We start from the raw sequence: 22684 nt of genomic DNA, 5'->3' as shown, positions 1-22684 counted from the left end.
AGAATAAACCTACCTCCTTTTGTAACCTTGCTCGGGACACCACGATTGGCTCCATCACTGCAAGCCTCGGATGCAGTGATAAAGGGGACACTTGACTAATCGAGCCCTTCCTTCGGGGGGCTGCCTGCTCTGCTCGCACCTTTTTTAAGCGGCAGAAAGGTGCCAACTTCCCCCACGCTCCCCCCCCCGGTAACAGCTCTGAAAATGGCACGCACGACACCTGCGCCGCGACCGTGCGTCTGCTGAGCAGGGCACGGGGCCCTGCAGGGCACGCGCCCGCCCCCGGGTCGCTCGCGGGGCGGAGCCGGCGCCCACCTATTGCGGGAGCGCTGCAGCCGCGCGCCGCCTGCGTCACGCAACGCGCGAGCCGGGCCGGGCTCTGACGCCGCATCAGGCTACCTCGCTTGGGGGCGGGGGGATCCGAGGTGGCCACGCCCCCATCTCAGCACGACAGCCGCTCGCGGGGGCCTCGGGCAGTCAGCGGGGAGGGGCTCGGCTGGGGCAGGTAGGAGACGGGGGAGGGGGAGCACGCTGGGGGGAGACTGGGGGGGTGCACGCTGGGGAGGAGTTTCTAGCCAAGGGGAGAGGGGGTGCAGGAGGGTGAAGGGGGAGGGAGCAGAAGGAAATGGGGGGGATGCAGGGGCACACTGGGGGAGACTAGGGGTGCAAGGAGGAGTTTTTAGCCAAGGGGAGAGGGGGTGAAGGGGGAGGGAGCAGAAGGAGATGGGGGGGGATGCAGGGGCACGCTGGGGGGAGGGGGTGCAGGGGGAGACTAGGGAGGAGTTTTTAGCAAAGGAGAGGGGGGGTGAAGGGGGAGGGGATGATGACAAGGGGGTGCAGGGCGGTGGGGTAGGCACTAACCCCCACATTCCCAGTTCAGAGACCATCCCAGCAGGGTGGGAGGTTCAGTTCTGGCTGTGGGAGTATCGCCCCACTGCATGCCCATCCGTGACAGATGGGGGCAGAAACTGTGTCTTCCCTCTACCTGCCAGCTCCTTTCCTTTTCCCTTTTCAGGGATGTATTCTCACTGATCTTTGCATGATCTCTGACTGGAGCAGTTTTACCTTCACTTTTTTCCCCTTCTCAAATTGCACAGGAGGAGACCTTTGTAAGTGTCTTCTATTTTAAAGAGCCCAGCAGGAGTCTTGTCACAAGAGGGACCTTCTTTTTGTCTCCATCACTGGTTCTTCTAATCTGGCTTGGGTCACTCTTGAGAAATCAGTTGCCATCCATGAGACTGAATGCCTTACTCACATTGGTGAAAGTTGTTCACATCTGTAGTGCCTTTGTATTTTAACAGGTCACCCCTTAAGAGTAAAGGAATCATGATCTGGCCCCCTCTGCTTACTTTTGATCTGAGCTGTGAAATAACTTGGTGGTCTCAGTCCACTCTTGTTTAGATTGTTAACTCTTTGCAGCATGGACTGTCTTTTTGTTCTGTTTTTTGTAGAGCATCTAGCACAGTGGGGTCCTGGGCCACAAGCAAGGTTCCAAGGCAGTATAACACCACAAATAAAAAATAATGCCTGTTTCTTATCTCTGCGAGATGGGTGAGGCATTACCTCTTCCACATTGTCTCCTCTAACATTCTGGGATGGACTCAGCTACAACTACACTGCATATTTCTTATTTAGCACTTCATCAGTAGATTAAAAAAATGCAGCTGTCCAGTAGAGAAGCCTTTATTAAAGGAGATGGTCAAAAATTGGTGGAAATGTTTTGTTTAAACAAATTTTGAAAATTCAGAAGTTTAGGGTCTACTTATAACAAATGGCCACCTCATCAGAGAAGCCAGGGACTTCATGGGCCATGCCCACAGACCTTGCTTCTTGCTTAAGATGTGGCCACTTCAGGTCATGGTTAAAACTCTCATGGTGAGACACAAGAGTCTTAATTTTTGGTAAGAGGAAAGCTTGTGGCATATTTGGGGCTGGAATTTCAAACAAGCTTATGGGTGATAAATTCGTTTCAAAGGAGGTTATCAGGGGAGTATTAACCAGGGGTTGGGGGGACTAGTACAAGTTAGTCTTGCATGAAAAATTGTTTAAACGCCTTTACTAATTGCCACTTTTTTAAAGTGTGGTCTTGTGTAGCAGTGGTTTTCAGGCGGGGGTATATGTACCCTTGGGGTTATGCAGAGGTCTTCCAGGGGGTACATCAACTTGTCCAGATACTTGCCTTCATCTTACAACAGGCTACATAAAAAGCACTAGCCAAGACAGTACAAACTCAAATTTCATACAGACAAAAGGATAAAATAAGCCATCTTTCAGTGACAGTGTGCTGTGACACTTTTTTGTATCTTTCTCTTGTATAAGTAAGCAGTTTGAATGAAGTGAAACTTTGGGTATGAGAGAAATCAGACTCCTGAAACAGCTACAGCAGTCTGGAAAGGTAGAGAACTGCTGTTGTATAGCAGCTCTAACTGGAGAGGACTACAGGTAAAATGTTCAAAAGTGCCTAGGGCACAGATCCTCCAAGATATTTAGGTTCCTAATTTCCACTGAAATCAACCAGAGTTAGGTGCCTAAATACCTTTGAGGATCTGGGTCTTGGTGTTTATGTGCCACTGAAAGTCTGAGACTCAGACTCCTAAGCCAGTTACTGCTTTTCAAAATTTTACCACTTCACTACTTGTGGAAAAAATTGGAAGTCATAACTAGGACAAACCTAGGGCTTTAGTTCTCACTGAGGCATGTAGGTGGGGGAAGCTACATAACTGTTAACCAGCTATACCTGTTTAGTGAAGATAAATAGAACTTCTCACTGGTTTTTCGAAAGTATGGAATAGGCTCTTATATAAGATGTATACTTGAAACAACATACCATTCATAGTCCGACATACTATTTACAACAGTCAAGTGAAATTGTTTATCCAAATACATGGATTAAATATCCATATTTATCATGGATTTAGAACACAAAATTGTGGTGGTTTATGCCATTGACATGTAACTGTTTACATTGGAGGCGGAGCATTAATGCACTTGTTATGTTCCATAGGTATAACAATGGATCTAGTCCTGAACTATGTAGATTACAACTTTTTTACACCATATGTGTATCCCACCACATGGCCTGAGGATGAGCCCTTTCGACAGATCACCAGTCTCCTTATTGTAACAAATCTTGGTGCACTTGTGCTTTATTTGCTGTTTGGAACTTTGAGCTACTACTTGGTTTTTGATCACTCTCTGAAGCAACACCCCCAGTTTCTAGAGGTGAGCAGAACTTCAGCCTTTTCCTAGTATAACAACTTTACCTCTCAAGAATTCATATTCTGTGCTGAGTTAAGGTTAGATATGCATTCATAACACTTCAAATATGTGTCAACTCTTAAGAGGATCCACATGGACTCTGACTCTTGTTTGGGGGAGGAAGCTTTGAGGCAGAAACTGCTTCTGTGATTGGTTTTAAATAAAGATGGTTAAGTACCATTTTTCTTCAGAATATTAGTTTCAAAGCTGTATTAAGTCAATGCTCAGTTGTAAACTTTTGAAAGAAACATTTTGTTTCAGAGTTATAACCTCCATTTCCCTGAGGTCTTCATAACTCTAAGATTCTACTGTAATTAACCCTCTCAATACCCCTGAGAGGTAGGTGTCAGCATTTGAAAGCTGGGAAACTGAGGCAGAGTTTAAGTGGCCCAAGACTAAATAGTAATCCAGTGAATAAACCAGAATTGGAACTTAGGACTGGCAGCTTCCTAACCTTGTACTCATTTCCTCCATTGCCTGCTGCCTATCAGATAAATCAAAAATACAGGTAAAGCACCCTCCAATCTCAAGGCTACATTGCATTATGCAAACATGAAACTTCACCTTAAGAACAAAAGCGACAGTGGGTGGAAAGGACTCCTAATTATAAATTAACTTCTTTCTGCCTCCACACAAGGGGATGGACTAGTTGACCTTGTGAGGCCCTTCCAGCCCAGCATTTCTGAGGCCAACATTTGTTCTGCCGAACACAATGGCAGGGAGGTTTGGCATATTTAAAGGTAGAGAGACAAAGTGCCACTTCCTTGATGAACAACCTTATGACTGCAAAGACCACTGTTGGCAGGACTGTACTGGCAGTGGATAATGAATTGCTCTCTCATGACAGAACATGGCAGAGGAAACTTGATTCAGGAGGATTATTACGAGGGTGGTGCTCTAGGTCTTTTCTACAAAATGAGTGTATTGTGAGTGGTTTAATTGGCCCACTGATCTGGGGCAGAAGCAGGCATGAAGTTGGTAGTACCTCTGCTCTTCCTGTTCTGGAGAAAAGTCACTCAAATTCTCCTGGAAAATTTAAAACCTGTCTGCTTTTTCTATTTAGAATCAGGTGCAGCTGGAGATAAAATATGCTCTGCAGTCACTGCCCTGGATCAGCATCCCCACAGTTGCACTCTTCTTTGCAGAGGTCAGGGGTTACAGCAGGCTTTATGACAACATTGAAGACTCTCCATATGGTATGGAAATTCATTACTTAAACTGAGCTCCTTGGGTCAGGAGCTGTCTTTTTTCCAATGTACAGAGCCTAGCACAATGGGGTACTAGGCCCTACCATACTAATACTTAGCATCCTAGCTACATTTCAATTGTTAATGCATTTCATTCTTCCCTCTTAGCTTCACTCTAATCCCTACTAGCCCCTTAGCTTGGAATACAATCTCCTGCTAACTTTCTCACCTCTCTTGCTCTGTAAAACCTACTTCCTCCTCACCTCTTCTCCCTTAAGTGTATCCAGCCCTATTTATTCTCTCTCCTTTTAGTGAGAACATGCCTTCATGCTGAAAATGCTATGTAAATTGATAGGTTGCCTAAATGGTTTGTTAAAATGTATCCATTAAGCTGTATTACACCTGGCTACTTCCAAAGCTGAGCTGAATTGTATAGTTCAACAAAAGAACACAATGGCATGCATTCTGTCAGAACTCTGATGCTTTAAAATTCTCCAAAACAATTTCCTCTTGGCAAGGGACTTAAACAAAAGGACTTTGATCCTGACAATTACTGTGTAACTCCTTTGACTTCAGTGCAGTTACTCCTGATTGACACCACCATAAATGAGAGGGCCTTAGTGTCTACACCCTCTTCAAACCTCACCTGAAGAGAAGCTTGTCTTTATCTTTTTCATGTGCAGACACAAGATAGTCTGGCACAAATGGTGGTGGCATTGTGTGTGCTGGGTATGTTTCTTATTCCTCCCACTTGTGCATCCAAGAGCTAAAACTGAAGAACCAGTCCCTATTTTTAGTGAAGCTGACAGCATTAATGGTTTATGCCATCAAAGACAACTCAGTTCTCCTCTAGTGGCTCATGCTATTTCTATCTTTAAATAGATTCATTTACAAAAAGCCTGCCTGAAATTAAATCTTTGTTTAGGTTTGTTCTTTGAGTGCTGTAAAAGTCTAAGGGCATAATCAAGAGTTACCTCCCTTACACACAACATACTATACAGCTTTAATATCCCACATCTAAAAAGTGGGATTCCAGTTAGAGAGAACACTTGGGTGGATGCTGCTCCTCATGCCTTTCTGCACAATTGGAAGTTTTCAGGGCAGCCTGCAACTTACTTTTTTGTCTGAGCTCATTTTTTTTACAAAACCCTTTTCATACATTCCATTCCCTCCACTAGAAATGGTTTCAGTTAAACAAATAAACATTCCCCTGCAGAACTGCAACCCAAACACTGCAGCACCAGGAATCCACCATTTGTTACAGCAGGGCTTAGGAGCCCAATCTTAGACCAGGACCCCACCATGCTAGGTGGCATACAAATGTGTAACAAACAGATGGCCCCTGTCCCCAAATGCTTATAACCCAAGTAAGAGACAGGACAGGGGCCCAACAGAGGTGGGGCGGGGGGAGAGGCACAGAAAACAATGAGACTTTACTGTTTCATTGGCCAGGTTTACATTTTGTACTGGTAATAAGCAATGAAGTAAATAGTTGCAGTTTTCAGTTTCAAGGTGTTAGTGGTAATAAGGGCATTTGTTGGTTTGTTAAATCAAGTCTCTGTAAACTAGGAGACTCAACCTAACTTCAGTATCTCTGTTGGCTGCATTTATCCAGTCTGTGTACTGGTTCCAAAGTGGAAACAGTCTTGTGTTGCTTCCTGTCTTCACCTGTTTTTTGGAAAAACTGCACATGTTTCTATCTGATTATATACACTAGTGTGTGGAAGTGTAACTTTAGTACTTTAAAGGACACTGTCAAGTAGCTAATGTGTTTTTAGGAGGACGGTGTTAAGATCAGATCACATCTCTTTATGGATGAGACCATACTGAAATCTTCTCCATTAGGTTCAGTTCAGCGTTTTAGCACCTAAAAGCAATCCCAACTTTTCACCAGCAAGAATCGCTACACGAATACAATGCAAATCCTGTTGAGCTGAGCTTGTTCTTCATAACCTAAATGATATAGCCTCAAGATATAGAAGTAAAATCTTTCAGTAATTCTATGTGCTCCTTGTACCTTTTCAGACTTATTTGTCACAATCTTGACACTTACCTAATTGTCTAATCTCTTATTTTTCCTAGGATGGTTTGGTGTAATCCTTAGCATGCTCTCTTTCCTCTTCTTCACCGACATGTGCATTTACTGGATTCACAGGTTCCTCCATCATAAACTTGTGTACAAGGTATAAGTGATATAGATATAAAGCTTACTAGATGTCAGAACAACTTTGTATAACCACTCGCCCAGGATGTGACCCTCCCTTTTTTTAAAAGCAGGGCATTGCCCAGAAGGGCTGAGTAAAATATCCTTCATTAGAAAGGACAGACAAGTCTGTCTGGTTTAGTATATTTTAATGGCAGTTTAGCAAGACTGATTTAAAATGTAATGGAACGCTACTGGGTTTTTTACTATAAATACAAAGATCTCTAAGAGGTAAGGCAGAACTTGCCGCCCAGAAGGAGGGGGGCAAGTGGCTTTAAGCCACTTTTGTGCCTACCTGACCCTCAGCTCCTCTGGGGGTAGGAGCCATGAGGATGTGTCTAAAGCATGGCAGCTTCCTCAGGCTAGCCTCCTTTGTGGCAATACTGATCAGAATCTCTTTGATGTACCCTTCCCAGCCCTGTCCCTGTGCTATCCCTTATGCTGGGTTTTGCAAGGGGAGTCCTTGGAGGGCAGCCTTGTGAATGTCTGCCACAGTTCCTGTGCTGGAGGAATCCTCCCTAGCTCTGGCCCTTTTTAAGCAGCGTAAAAGGGCTGGGATTGGGCTGAGGTTTTTTCCTCCCCAGTGTATTTTGGTTGTATACCTTGTATGTCAATGTTGAAAGACACTGTCACAATGTCAATAGAAAAATAAAGGTTTTAGGCCTCAATTAATCAAAGAATTGATGCACATGAGTAATCCCATGGGATTAATTGGGACTACTCACATGCTTAATTCCTTCTAGCCCAATGGTGGTATAATGTAAGTGAACATTTTAGGTTTCAGCTCCTGGTCTGAGCTCAGGCATGGGAGCCAGGAACTCTTGTGTTTGAATCTAATTCAGAGAATTCCCCCTACAGCCTAGGATAAGTCACATCCCCTTTTCTGCCTCAGTTGCCATGTTGGCAAATAAGATTACTTAACCCACAGGGAACTGGTTAGGATTGCTTGTAAAAGACATTGTGAATACACCCCATTGAAGTAGAAGTGGAATCTTTCCACTGACTGGCTTTCAGATCAGACCCTAAGCATAACATAGGACTAGATTTTTATTTTTATCTAGCATAAGATAAACGTTTGTTTCTCATGGCCCTGGTGGCGTCACTAGTTAACCTGACCCATTAACATGGTGGAAATCTTCAATTCTGTGGGTGTCAAACTCTAGATGAAAAATGTCCTTTTTAATCTGACCTTGTTCTCTGCAGTACAAGAGTGATTTAAACACCACAAATTGTAGGGTGGCAAATAAGCCATTTGGACCTGCTTCCAGATATTGCTGCTTTGGCGGGGGAAATGTGTGTCTACACAGCAGCTGACTCGGCTCCAGCAGGCACACTAAAATGGCAGTGTGGCTGCAGCAGCTCATTTGAGCCGCCCAGTCCCCTGGGTACAGACTCTGGCAGCTAGCCAAAGATGTCACCATGCCCAGTGTTTTAGCACACGAGCTTGAGCAGAGCTTGCATTGTACCCTGTCTTGGTTTACAAGTTGAGAGACCAGGAAGAAATAGAGCTACAGTAAAATGCAGTTAGGCAGACATATTCCTAGTCATATGGTAGGCAGTATAGAGCTAGGAGGTGCCAGATTGAAGCCCCAATTTTTTTTGCCTTGTCAAAACATAAGCACTAACTCTGTTCTGTTCTTTAGTGTCTGCACAAGCCCCATCACCGCTGGAAGGTTGCTACGCCATTTGCAAGTCACGCCTTCCACCCTGTGGATGGCTTTCTGCAGAGTATTCCATATCACATCTATCCTTTCCTCTTTCCTTTGCACAAAGTGACCTACTTGGGTCTCTACATTGCTGTCAATGTCTGGACAATCTCTATTCATGATGGCGATTACCGTGTGCCAGATTTCTTGAAACACATTATCAATGGCTCTGCCCATCACACCGATCATCACTTGTATTTTGATTACAACTACGGTCAGTATTTCACACTCTGGGATAAAATTGGGGGCTCCTACAAAAGCCCCTCTTCCTTTGAAGGGAAAGGGCCACATGATTATTTGAAAAAGCTAAAGAGCGGAGAAATGGCCAGTATTAAAAATGGCCATGTGGATGAATTGGTGAATAGAGACAGTCTAAAGAATGAATAAATTTCCTCAAGCTATTGTAAAAAGGCCCTGACTCTTACAGTTCTTTTAAAAGGAAAAACCTACTTATAAAGAGCCCTTCCCCATTGTAGCATTCTTGGGATGCAAGCATTTTAGGTGCTTAGTAGGGTGGTTATGGTGGAGCTGTGTAGTTAAGTACCACAATACAGTCCCATAATGGGGGCCATTTATGGTGAGAGTAAAAAGCAGAAGACCTATGTAATGAAAAGATTTTTCTGCAGCACTTAATGCACATGTCAGAGCATTGAAATTGGGAGTGCATTTTCTAGTATAGGCTCTAATGTATTAAGTCTGCATTTCAATTCTGCCATAACAGAAGATCTTTTTGCCCTACTCAAAAGCTTTCTCCTGGAAGTACATTGTTCCAGATAGTAAGTGATCTCTGCCCAGTGATAGCTTACTGGGAATTTCGCTAATTGAGCCAGGATGCTGTAGGTGGTGCTATACAGAAATTTCACTATTGGCTCAGTGTATGTCAAAGGAAAATTGATCGAATAAAGGAAGACGGGTGCATCAATACAAATTAATGCTTTGCATATGGAATGTGTGACTATACTTTTCTGCATGCACATACCTCCAGCTTAATAAAAGAGGAAACACATTTTCCCAATTACTTATCCAGCAACTTTTATATATTAGCTTAGCATTAAAATAGAAACCATCTGAATCAAAACAGAGCAACATTGTTCTGGCAGAAATTTTGTGTATCTTAAAATAGGAGGAAGATAGACCAGCCCTACCATTTTTTAAATAAAATCTTACACTGTTTATATAAACTACATGTTGAATTGTTTGAATGGATCTATCAATGCTATTGCATTGTCAACTGGAACATTTTTTTCACCTGCCCACATTTATATTGCCTTATACTTGGGCTTAATGAATTTGAAAGCATGAGCTCCCATCTCTAATGGTGAATAGAAAGTCTTTGAACAACATGACAACAGCATAACTTTTTGCATGTTGTGTATATTTTTAGCACTGATACATAATATCATTTGCTACAAATAAAGTAATTGTATTCTATATTGTCAATTTTCCCAATCAAATCATGCAGAATGACTGCTCAAAGTAACTGTAGGAACATAGACTGTTGTACTTCCAAGAAGCTTTCATGTTTTTCAAACAGGGTAATTTCTCCCACTTTAGATTTATAGCATCAGGAATTCTGTCTTTGAGGAAATTCTTCTCAATCTGAGTTTTTTGGTAATCTTTTGACAAATGTATTTATAATTCCTGTGGAAATCAGTTGGCAGGTTGAAATCCTACAGTAATACTGTACCTTTTGAAGGAAGGAAAACTTTTTTTAAGTTTGGCCACTGTTTTCAGAGGTGGGGAAATACTTCAGATGTCTTAACATTCATTTCACATCAGTTTGGGAAAGCTACCAGATGACTCATTGGCTTTCCATTTGCTGCTTTTTTCTTTTCTCCCTGTTAGCATCTGACTTAAGAGTAATCAATCAAATATTTTTATTGTGCAGACATGCACTACATGAAATCTCACAGCTTTGATGTAGAACAGGTGTGCTTCTAAGAATTTTGAAGACAGTTCTGTTTTACTGTTTTCTAACAGCCTAGTTAGTTTAAATCTTAGGTTTTTCTTAGCTTTAAAAACTGCTTACAAGAGATTAAAGCTTTGCTGGTTCTAATACAGTTTACCTAGCATTAAAAAATTACCTAACATGAGGAGAGAGCTGAAGAGGAATGGTGTGTGGGTTTTTTCCTGCTCCTCTCCTTCAGGAAGCAAGGATCCCCCTGGTGTATAGTAGTATAATCTGTTTTTTGTGTTTTGTTTTTTTTAAATCTTGCATGGCAGTAAGAGTTCCCTTACAATTTATCTGTGGTAAAATAGTTTGAATGGGGAGCAGGGTAGAACCAGCCTTGCAGGCAGAGAAGCTGTGTAGGAAAACACTATGGAACTTGCATGATCAAGAGGACCATTGTAGAGAAGGTTGGCTGCTGAGCCCTAACCACTTAGCAGCCTCATCCCCTCTGAAGGTTGTTAAGAATGGAACAGAGCAACCAAGTGGTAGAGGTTTCAGCCCCACCAGGCTCTCCCCCCCCCCCCCCTTCCCCAGACCTGCTGGAGCAAAATGACCTGCCCTGTGTTGCTAAGGTCTTAAATAGCTCCATTAGCCAGGGGAACTGCATACTGGATTCTGTTTATGCTGTTCTGAAACAGCTGTGCCTGTGCCCTGGAGTTCTTGTCCCAACTATTTCAGTGGGTGCTTCTGAAGCCTGGTGCTGGCTCAGCAGGACTCTGGCTGGCCTGTACAGGGCTAGGTTGCGGGCATGCATCAAAGCTGTTGCTCCTGCTCTCCTTCTGAGCACTTGGTTCCTGGGAGAATTGGGGAACATATGAGGTTTTGGTTTGTGAAGTTCATTCAATACCTCTCCTGAAGTCCTGTGGGGCCTTATTCTGCTCTTGTGTGCCCAACTCACTGTAAGGTAGGCAGGAGGGGGCTGAAAGCATGGGTGTAGTTTTGTTTTGAAAAATCTAGGTATGATCATGAAGAACCTTTTCCCCCCTACAGGGTAAGTTCAGTTCCTACTGGAAGTTCTATTCAAAAAGCACTTCTAAAATACAAATCAGAAGTGAAAATATTAATACAGACAGAATTCCAAAGTCCCCCAATGGAAACCAAATGCCTGTTATAATTCCTTAAATGGAGAACAAAATAATGCAGTTAGGGCTTGGTTTTTTCAGGGATGCTGAACATCTGCAGTTCCCACTGACTTCAGCTGAAAGTCAGTCCCCTGCTCTGCTCATAAATTAGAGAAATGCTAATGCATAGAGTGGTTAGATATCAGCAATTAGAACGGTGAACACATAGAAGAAATGGATGATCAAAGTAGGAAAAAGGTGGCCTTCCTTATGAGAAGGCTGCTTGGACAGTGTGAGCTTGTTCACCAAATGCTATGCAGTATTGGCTGTTGTAGCATGACCAATATATTATCCATAAATTAAATATGCCAAATAACTAAATAGTTGAAGAGCACTGGGTGAGGAAGGGAAGCAGGCATGTAAGTTGAGATGGTAAGAGCAGTTTAGAATGGAAAGATGTGTTCCTCTCCATGCAATTATGTTAACTGCAAGGAAAGGAGAAATCTTTAGTGCACCAGCCAACCTCTTAGCGCACCACTACCTGGTTTGTTGGACTACATCTCTGTGACCCCTTCCTTCCAAGGGGTGCCCAAGCTGCACAGGGAGTTGAAGCATGTGTGAGTTCTAGACATCTTAGTCAAGTCACAAGCCCCATCTTCAAGCAGAGACGGGTGAGTTTTGGATACCAGTTGGTGGGAACCTCTATCTTAGTGTTCTCCAGTTCAGATTTGGCAAGGCAGGGTGTGGGTACAGGTTCGTCAGCCGTTTCCAACTTTAGAAACTTCTGCACAAAGTGTACTTCTGCCTGCCAGTCCCTCCCAGTGGCTAAAGTGTGATGCATGCACAGCAGTGTTCCAACAGAATGTCTCTAGTTCATACTGTAAACAAGTGAAGCTGTTTGCACAGACCTTTACCCTCCTGAGAATGAGCCATGGCACAGAGGCAGAAGAGTTCATAGTATGTTTGTGTAAATAACAAATGAAGTTACTGTATGAAGGTTGTGTTGAAAGGAGTTGTTGCAGACCAGTGTGTGTTGGTCTTTAATGCTAATGTTTTCTGAACAAGTAATAAAAGTCTGCGTTTTAAATAAACTAAATGTGCAATGGTTTTGTTCTTCACTTTACAAGATATCTCTACAGCCAAATGATGATTTGGAGGAGAAATGGCCTCTGCAACAAATCTTTGAACAGAGTAAGAAGCAAATGCCTATTCCCACTGGCTGTATTATTTTTGCTTGCAGTCTGACTCTGCCACAGAGTGTTTGAACAAGTATAGCCATTCTGCTTGTGTCAGAACAAATAAAAAGGATGTGGGCTTTCTTTAAGGCCCTTTCCAGGTGCTGAGTGCACCTGTTTGGTGCTTGGTCAGCTCAGATGCTGGATGTGGGTGCTCTTTGGTGAAGGACATAGTGAATCTGTAAAGCACCATTGCACGCCTGCGGTGCTCTAGTATCAGACCTGAGAGAATAAAAGGAATTTTACAAAGGTGGTTTAACTGCTGGGTGGTTGGATACCTAACAAAATAGGTAAAAGCAGGACCCCACCCCATGGATCAGTGCTGTCACCACAATAAACCCAGAAGGGATTACAGAGTCCTCAGTCCACTTCATCTGCCTACAGACTACAGCACAAGGTGTGTGTATACAAGATCAGGAATGCCAGCCAGGCATTCTTGTGCCCTTTTGCAAAGACGTAAGACATAGTGATTGTAAGAGGGGCCAGACTGATATCTCTAGAGACTGCAGCTCTCTGTCCAACCAAGAGGAACTGTGTAGGTAATGACAACTGGCCCTGCCAACTTGCCTCCAGCCTGAGCAGGAGATAGTATCTCAAGAGGTGAGAAGATGGTCTTGTTTCTATTTGTCTTTCAGTCCTTAGTCTCCGATTGCCCATTGACACCAGGTCCCTCAGAGACCAAACAGAGGATTCAAACTCCTTCCTCTATCCTACCACCAGTCACCTGAGTCAATCACTAATGTTTAAACACTTAGGGCCAGATTCTGAAACATAGGGAGGCACCTAAAGATGCACACTGATGCCTAATGGTATTTTCAAAATTGCCTAGGCAGGATAAGGTGCCCAAGTCCCATTGACATTGAAACCAATAGGAGTTAGGCACCTTACCCTGCATAGGCACGTTTGAAAACCCTCCTAGGCATCCATGTGCATCTTTAGGTGCTTAAATACTTATGAAAATTAACCTTCTGCCAAATTTTTGTAACACCCATCTTCCCTTTTGGGAGTGCCAGTTCCACATACAAGTCAGGTAATTCGCAGTGTTCCAGTTTGCACCTACAGCTCACTTCTCCCTTTAGAAAATGTAACCCTTCATTACCAAGGTGGCAATAAATTAGACATGCTTGCAGTGACAATCCAGTCTCATCAAGGCACAAATAAATCATGCAGAGGCATTGAAGGCCATTTCACATAAATTATTTACCAAGGCCCCAAAAAAATTCTCCTGCTTATGATTTGAGACACAGGAAAGGGATGAAAATAGGGGGCCTCACCTACAGGTTTTCAGCCTGTTTCTGGCACCCCCTAACCTTGTGGGTGGACACCTTTGCTCTGCTGTTCAGTGTTCTCTGACCACCAAGAGACACAATCAAGCAGGAAGTGGTGTATACTCCTCCTGCAGCTGTCCTGTCACAAAGAAGGTGCTAGAGATGGCCCTCACAGGGGCAGGCAGGTTGTGCATGTAAACCCCCTTTAGTTTAGCAGCCACAATGATAGTCCTTTCCTTAAAGGCCCTCCACAACTCAGCCCCCCTCTACCTGCCTTTTCTCCTTGCTGAGCATATTGTTCCTCTTGCTGTACCAAGAATTTCTCCTTCCATGGCCTGTTTCTCTGCTTCTTGCACAGACATCTTTCTGCCATACAGTCTTGTGCATGGATTCCCTTGAGCTAATTTGCAAGACTGCTTCCCAGTCCTCTTCCACACCCTTCCTTCAGACCTATTTACTGATGCCTGCAGAAATTACCAGCTAACCGTGGCCAGTGACAATACAAATATAATGACTATCCCTGGTGATTCCCATATAGCCATATTTATAGAGACAGATAAAGTGACTTGTAACATGTTAGTTGTGAGCACAACCTCATGCTCCTATCTCTGGTATCCTCATCCTCCACCTCCCCTCCCCATTTATTGTGTCAGATTAAAATAGACAGCCAGCTCTTTGAGGCAGGGGCTGTCTTTTACTCTGCTTGTATAGCACCGAGCACAACGGGCCTCCAAGTGTGATTGGATCCTCTGAACACCTTTATAATATGCATAAGGAATAAGGATGCGACCAGCATCCCACCTTATGCGAGGACACAAGGCCACCCTAACAGAAAGGTGCGAGGGTAGCCAGCCATGGCACAGTAAATCATCAGATGTCTTGCTAACATCCCCTATTAGGGCTTTTAATGTGACTGAGCTTCCCTGGCTACAGTGAAACCAGGGAGATGCACCTAACTCAGGTTCTCAGACTGATTAACTCTCAACTCAGTTGACCTTTTGGCTCTGAATTAGAATTAAACAGTAATGCAAGACTGTCCAGACTAGCCATATTTTTGCTAAACAGGTTTAACAGGAGAAGAATTATTTGCAAATTGTAGTGACTAGAGGGCCCAACCAAGATGAACTTCCTCATATTAGGTGCTGTACCTACATATAAGAGACTGTCAATGTCCTGAAAATCCTATAATCGACAGGCATAATTGACACAGGGTAGGCAAAAAGAAGTATAACGATCCCCAGTTTGCAGATGGGAACTGAGACACAGAGCAATTGAGTGACTGAGCCAAGGTCACACTGGGAGTTTGTAGCAGAGCTGGGAATCAAACCCACCTCTTGAGTCCTAGATGAGCACCTTGAGCACGAGCACGAGCCCTTCCTCCTATTCTTTGTATGGCCATGACTGGAAGGGCCATACGCCAAACGCAGCCCCCCAGCGTCTACTCTTCTCAATACATATATGCATAGCCTCCATTCATGGTAAAGCGAGAGCCATGTACAGGGTGCAGAGAAGAGGTCATAAACGCTCTGGGGAAAGGGGTCACCCTAGGGACAAGTGAAAAATTGAAACAATGCTACCAAAAATTCACCAAAGCCAAAGGCCGACTCAGGGACTGAATTGCCAAATAATAGAAGATCCTGCTACGAAAACCCCTTCAGCACCTGCCTCAGCTCTCATCCAAGTCAAGGATAACGGATTGTGCACTAGCTAATTAGCTAGTGCACAAAGTCATTGGTACTTTTCCACACCAGGACGCCGCTCACCTTGGGATCGCCCTCTTCCTATCTAGTTGGCACTTCCCTCCCCACAAACGAGATTGGAATGACAGTGTGGTTATGACCCCCTGGCACCTGTTTGTGATGGGGGGGCGGGGTTTGGCACCAGGTTGGCACCCCCTGAGTTAAGTGATCTGCCCAGTTCCTAGGGAGGCATTCATCCAATTCTCAGAACTACTGAAGGGGCCAATCTCAGCACTGGCACCAAGGAATGAATGGGCCAGAGGGACTGAACGACCTCATGTCTAGAGGTGAAGCACATTGGTGCTGTGAAAGCTCCTGCCACTGCCGCTGTGCTGAATCAGTCTCTAGGGCTATCAACCGCTATTGACGTGCTCCTGCCAAATTCACAGCCCTCCCTGCTCCCTTAACTCCTCTACAGCACTTTGACACCATGGTGCGATTTAAAACCCTTCGAGAATGCTGGTCTCTTTTCTGTCTCTTCTCACAAGGTCACCGCTGTTCATAGCGAGAGCCTTCTCCTCTGACACGCCTACTGTCTGAGGCTATCTCCCTGTATTTCTCTGGCTCACTGATTTCAGACCTCGTCTGAAAACATCTCTTCTCCCTTGCCTCTGTACCCTTATTCCGCTCCACTGTGGGTAATATTTAACACTATCCTTTTGCTGTTTAATTCCAGAGTGGGATAGGGGTTGCATGAACATTTGCCATACAAAATCCTGTTCTATATTTTCTTGCATTGACTTGGCTTTTGCAATTTCTCTGGCTGGGTTTATTTAAATTCAGCAGCTACCAAGCAAGGACTGTAGATGGTGCCAGCCAGTTTCCTTATGCTCTGTCAGTAACCAAAGTCAACGGATGAACATGCCATATAGATTTGTGAGCAGCACGTCCCTATGTTGCACTGAATTCAAACGGGAGCTCCTAAGTACAGACAGGCAGGTGGGAGTAACGTGGAAAGCTGTTAAACCGCAAAAGAATAGCCTCCACACTTGGCTTCCAAACCTAACTTTTCACATCCCAGCTCTGCTGCGCCGCTGGAAAGGCACATGTGCCCGAGTAAACTGCTCCTCTTCCTGCTTTTTCTTTCTCTGCTAAATTGAGACTAAGGGAGAATTGTTGCTCTGCCAAAGAATTGACAGCAAAAGAGAACAAATGCAAAAAGCCAGGCGGAAAAGGGGCTGGGGAGACAAGTATGTCTCTGTTGAAAGATTCATGGGGGCACGCAAACAGGGTTATTTGCTCAGTGTACACACTGGTATTGTTTGCTCACTCTACCGTTGTGATCATGGATTGAAAGGGAGATGACACTATTAATTTTAATATGGAGGGTGCACGGAAGTATTTGTGTAACCCAGGTCAGTACTTAAATTACTTGGCTCACTCTTGTTATTATTTGTACAGTAACTAGGAGAATACCAAATACATACTAGGAGATAGTCCCTGTCCTTAAGAGCTTACAGTCTAAATAAATAAGATAGGCAAAAGGAGGGGAAGGAGGAGCACAGAGAGCAAGGAAATGACTTGCCCAAGGTTACACAGCAGCCCAGTGACAAAGCTGGGAACAAAAGCCGGACCCCAACTCCCAGTTCAGTGCTCTAACCATGGGCCACACTGCTTGTTAGAGAATTTTTTTATGCCTTTCGTTCTGGATTGGACTACATCATATTCCAAAGTAGCTAGATGAAATTCTCTGGCCTGTGTTATACAGAGGAACACATTAGATGATGTAAAGGTCCCTTCTGGAATTTAAAAAAAAAAATCGATGAAGAAATTAACATCCCTTGTGGCAAAGTTGGGTCCATAGCAAAATACCTGCCTGGTTTCTTGTTAGCTCATCCACCTGTCTCCTCAGCAGCCCAGTAAGCTGGCAATCAGCACTCCCAGGCTCCCCTTCAACCACCTGGCAGGCTACTGAGGAACTAGGACCAGACTAGCTGCCATGGAGCTGGGAGCCCTGGAAAACCTGGCAGCTGTGGAATGAAATTGACCTAGTTCTCACTGACTAGCAGCTATGAAACTGACCAGACTGTTGTTGACTTAACTACTAGGTGGAGCATATTTTGTTTTGGAAACACCATGTTTCGATGTTTCCAAAACCCAATGTTATGGGATTATAGTTCTGTGAACATTTTTGAGTTTTTGGCTTTTCGTCCCTATTCAGGATGAAAAATATTTCCACAAACTTGAAAATCTTCTTGGAACTTAAATTCGGTTTCTCAGCCAGCTGCAATTAGACATGCTCAGACTCCACGGATTATCAGATACCCACTCCGCATCTCTTCTTCATGGTCAAGCAGCTGAAACCTGATTAACTCCAAACCCAGAGGTGCTCTGAGGCAACCGTGTCACTGTATAATCAAGGCCCCCAACAGAAGGCATGGACTACAAAAACAGTGGCCTACAACTGCACGTGGGATTAAGCTGGTGGCACTACATACATGCTAAGTATTATGTTTCCCCTTATGCAACAGTGGCAGAATTCATTATCTCCCCACTGCCCTACCCCAAATACAAACATTAAAATTATAAAGTAGAAGGGATGCACTGAAACTAGGCCACGTACCTTTAACTAGCAACATGTGAAGAAGGCCAGTGCAACAATCAGATTAATTTTTAAGATTCTGCTGTATATCCACAGGCTACAATTCCCTCCCTGTTTTATAATTAAACATACTTCTTTAAAGCACTGGATTTTGCTGATGCTGAGGCTTATATGTCATGGCTTTAGGGAATTACAAGTCATGGTTTTTTCTTCATCTTGTTATCCCCCAGATCCTAGGCATTTGTTCTCTCCACCAGAACACAGTTTTATTTTGCTGTGTTAATTCCCACACGCTCTCAGACAACATCCTTTTCATAAGTCGCATATTAACTGGTGCTTAGAATAGACTGGAGGTTGATCCAAAACATAATAATGGCTTTGGGCTCCACCTCAAACTTCCTTTATGTCTTACCTCTCTCCTGCCCTGCAGAGCAGTATTTAAAATATTGCTATAATGTACAATACAACATGCTAATAAAGGATGCCCTCTTTCCAATTCCAAGTTCATCATAGGAGTTCCAGCACAGCCAAAAAAGGGAGGGGGACCCCAGAAAATCGCTCTAGGGGTCAGGGGGAGATTTAGGGTGATCTTTGAAAGAGTGGAGACATTTGATGGTAAAGGAAAGCTGGAGTTTTTCTTCACGTTAGGGCATGAATGTGTATAATTAGGGTATACAAGTGTTAATTGTTAAATAACTGCCTGTTAAGTACCCTGCCATTGCTAGGGCCCTACCAAATTCACAGCCATGCAAAATGTGTCGTGGACCCTGAAATCTGGCCTTTTTTGTGTTTACTTTGTACTCTACAGCTTTCACGTAGGAGATCAGAGTTTCTCAATTTGGGGGTCCTGACCCAAAAGGAAGTTGCAGGGGGGTCATAAGGTTATTTTAGGGGGGTCACGGCATTGCCACCCTTACTTCTGCGCTGTCTTCAGAGCTGGACGGCCAGAGAGCGGTGGCTGTTGGCCGGGTGCCCAGCTCCGAAGGCAGAGCCCGGCAGCAGCAGCGCAGAAGTAAGGGTAGCAGTATCGCAACGCCCCCCTACAATAACCTTGTCGTCCCCCCAGCTCCTTTTTGGGTCAAGACCCCTACAATTACACCACCTTGAAATTTCAGATTTAAATAGCTGAAATCCTGAAATTTACGATTTTTAAATGGGATGACCATGAAATTGATCAAAATGGACCATGAATTTGGTAGGGCCCTAGTCATTGCACTAGCTTCAACACACATGGACTAACAAACAATGCCAGTTTCAATGTAATCTGCCACTTGATTGGCAGCCCACTTGATCCAAAGCCCATTGAAATAAATGGAAATCTTTCCACTTATCTCAGTGGATGTTGGATGAGTTCTTACTGCATGGCTGGCAAAATATAGAGACACGGTTGCTCAAGCCCATGAGTTATAGTGCATTATAAACTGAATGAGACAACAATGTGATGTGAAAAAGGCAAATGGCATTCGGGGGCGTATCAACAGGAGTCTCGCATGCACTGATCCCATTCTATCCAGCACTGGTGTGGCCTCAGCTGGAGTACTGTGTCCAGTTTTGAGCACTACACTTAAACAACGTTGTGAACAAACTGGAGGAATTCCAGAGGAGAGCAATACAAATGAGGCACAGTTTAGAAAATATGACGTATGAGGACAGGTTGAAAGAATTGGGTAAGTTTAGTCTAGAGAAGAGAAGGCTGAATGGGGACCTGATAACAGTCTTCAAACATGTGAAAGGTTGTCAAAAAGAGGATAATGATCAATTATTCTCCATGTTCACCGTGGACAGGACAAGAAGTGAATCAGCTTAGTCTGCAGCAAGGATGATTTAGGTTAGATACGAGGAAAAACTTTCTTTCTATAAGGATAATTAAACACTGGAACAGGTAACCAAGGGAGGTTGTGGAAATCCCCATCAGTGGAGGTTTTAAAGAACAGGGTAGACAAATTCTGTCAGGGATAGTCTGGGTACACTTAATCCTGCCTCAGCACAGGGGGATGGGCTAGGTGACTTTCTGAAGTTCCTTCCAGCCCAATATTTCTGAGTTTCTATGATTCCCATGCCCTTTGGGGATTCTTACAAAAAGGGGAATTACAGTATCGGAGCCTCATGGACATGATGATTATCTGTATTACAGTAACTCATAGGAGCCCCAGTCATGGACACCACCGTACTAGGTGCTTCACAAACTCAGATGACGGCGCTCACAGCTACGGTGAGGGTCATGGTGGGACGTGTAAGTGAAGAGCCCGTGCAACTGCAGGAACTCTTCCATGCCACGTCCAACACCAGCAGACTTCACATGGAAAGGATTTCTACCCGGACTCATTCCACGTGAACTACCTCAGGAAGCAAAATCTCCTCCTGTCAATAGCTCCTACCCTTAAGAAAGACTTAGAATACCTTGAAGGCAGTGCGGACACATACGGCTCGCTGCCGTTATCGTTAGAACAGAAATTAAGTGACAAGAGATGCACAGCAGAGTAAAAACAATCATGCCGTCATACACTGACCAACACAGGAGATTTATGTCCTGGAGGGACCCCACCCCACAAAGCTTCAGTTATGACACACAACTGCCCTCTCCCACATACTGATTCCCATCTTCTAATTACACTGACCCTAACAGAAGGACTTTCCAGACAAACCAGCAACGTTGCATCGTCACTAAAGAGCCAGCCCCTAGCTAGTGGCATCGACATTTTTTCTGAAAGCCCCAGCATGGCCAAACTGAGCTGGATTTTAATAGTTTCTCTATAAAACAACCTTGAAGGATTAGATGGAACGGGGAGGCAGAGTTTTTCATAACCTGGTCCACTTTTACTCATTGCCAGTGTGAAACAAACCGGTTGCTCATCCAGAATTATCCATCAGAACAGTGATGGGTCAGTTGGCACAATTCAGACTAGTCGGCGGGTGGGGGAGGCTGTGTCACCCCTGCAACCTTGGGTGCCTTATAATGCCTGGCTGTAGTAACTCCCACCTGGGCTTCTCCCAAACAGCCTTCCAGCATGCAAGCCACACCCTGAATGTCTGTGTGTAACTGCAGCCTGCCAGCTACACCCTGGCTTTCACCAGCCTGGGTTATACTTCAGGGTGACCCCAGCTCACCCCCAATCCTGGATTTCCCCCAGCAATGTATGTCCTGTACTGTCCAGCCCTCTCCTGAACAGTACAAATATATTAAGTCTATTATTCCTTTAAGGGAACAATATGCCAGTCTATTACCTTAAAGAGCTACCCAGACACTTCACTTTAAAAGCACTGAATTAGCTAAAACAATAAAACAAGTTGATTAACTACAAAGAGAGAGATTTTAAGTGAGTAGAAGTAATGAGGGATAAACGGTCAGAAATGGTTACAAGAAAAATAAAGATAAAACACTTACTGGTATCCACTTAGGAAACTACCGTGGTTGCAAAGCAAACTTTCTCAACACATGCTCCAGCAGATTATTGACCACAATTTCAGGTCAGGACAGCCCCCACCCCCAAGTCGGTTATTTTCTTTTATCTTCTTAGGTGCAATGCCAGATACATACTGGGGGTGGAGGGGGGGTCATGCCTTGTGGTGTTTGTCCCTCCTTTTTTGTACTTTCAGGCCCCTTCTTGAAAAACATTTCCAGCTGAGAACGAGGAGCCAAATTGTCTATGTGGAAGGATGTTCCCTGCTGGGGTTTTTTTACCTGTTTGAACTTCCTTTGTTTTCCCTTCCTGCTTGATGACTCTGTTTACTGCTTAAATGACAATTAAGGAAAGCACAGATTCCTCTACCTGTTTGCCAACTTCTAGTTGGGCAGGCCTGTGGGGTTTGGAACATGTATTAGTAACATCATACAGGAAAATCGTATAACTACACATACAATGTTGCCACACGTATTTTATCAGGACAATACTGACCAGCAAATTATGAGTTTTCAAATGGTACCTTCCAAGGCATGCCTTGTACAAAAATTATTACAATGGTCTGTAGTGTGTGAACACAGGGGGTATATTGGGTCACTGTAGGGTGAGAATACAGGGGTGTATTCCATCACAACCCTCTCAACAGGAACTGAGGCACAGAGAGAGGAAGGGACTTGCTCAAGATCACACAGGAAGTCTGTAGTGAATTGAAGCCACATCTCCAGAGTCTCAGCCCAGCACCTCAGCCATTCAAGTATCCTCCCTCCTGGAGGAATCATGGAGATTTTCCCCAAAGAGAGAACCTCCAGCTCAGAGGAGAAGAATGCTAGCAGGGCAGAGTGGGGGAAGCTTGCCCTGCCAGCGCCCATAGTGCATCTGTTCTGTGGCTTAACAGAGGATTTAGGTCTTCAAGTGTAATCAATCGAGCACCTTCCATCAGCACCAAATGAGCTTTTAAAATTATTATTATGGTATGTAGTTGCAATTTGTGTAACTGTATATTAACTTACACATTTAAATATGTAAATGGTCAGTTTAATTGCCATGCAATTGAATTCAAATGACATGAGCAATAACAGTGTTGAATTTATTAAATTTGGCTAAAATTGCAAGTTAGCAGCAAGATAATTAGC

General features: G+C 44.1%; 1 protein-coding gene and 1 long non-coding RNA gene across 2 annotated transcripts in view; one reads left to right on the top strand and one right to left on the bottom strand.

Annotated features, from left to right (window-relative positions):
- LOC142069817 (uncharacterized) overlaps positions 1 to 22684 on the bottom strand; it is a 139435-nt gene that overhangs the window by 55361 nt on the left and 61390 nt on the right. The window lies entirely within an intron of this gene.
- SC5D (sterol-C5-desaturase) lies at positions 358 to 12462 on the top strand. Its single transcript, XM_048827669.2, has 5 exons — positions 358 to 505; positions 3005 to 3222; positions 4322 to 4454; positions 6528 to 6628; positions 8292 to 12462. Exons 2-5 carry the CDS (start codon positions 3013 to 3015, stop codon positions 8739 to 8741), a joined length of 894 nt encoding a protein of 297 aa, XP_048683626.2. The 5' UTR covers positions 358 to 505; positions 3005 to 3012; the 3' UTR covers positions 8742 to 12462.

The sequence above is a fragment of the Caretta caretta genome, chromosome 22, assembly GCF_965140235.1.
Source record: "Caretta caretta isolate rCarCar2 chromosome 22, rCarCar1.hap1, whole genome shotgun sequence".
In the NCBI taxonomy this organism is placed as follows: domain Eukaryota; kingdom Metazoa; phylum Chordata; order Testudines; family Cheloniidae; genus Caretta; species Caretta caretta.
The sequence above is the reverse complement of the archived record's forward strand: the minus strand, read 5'-3'. Positions and strand labels throughout refer to the sequence as shown.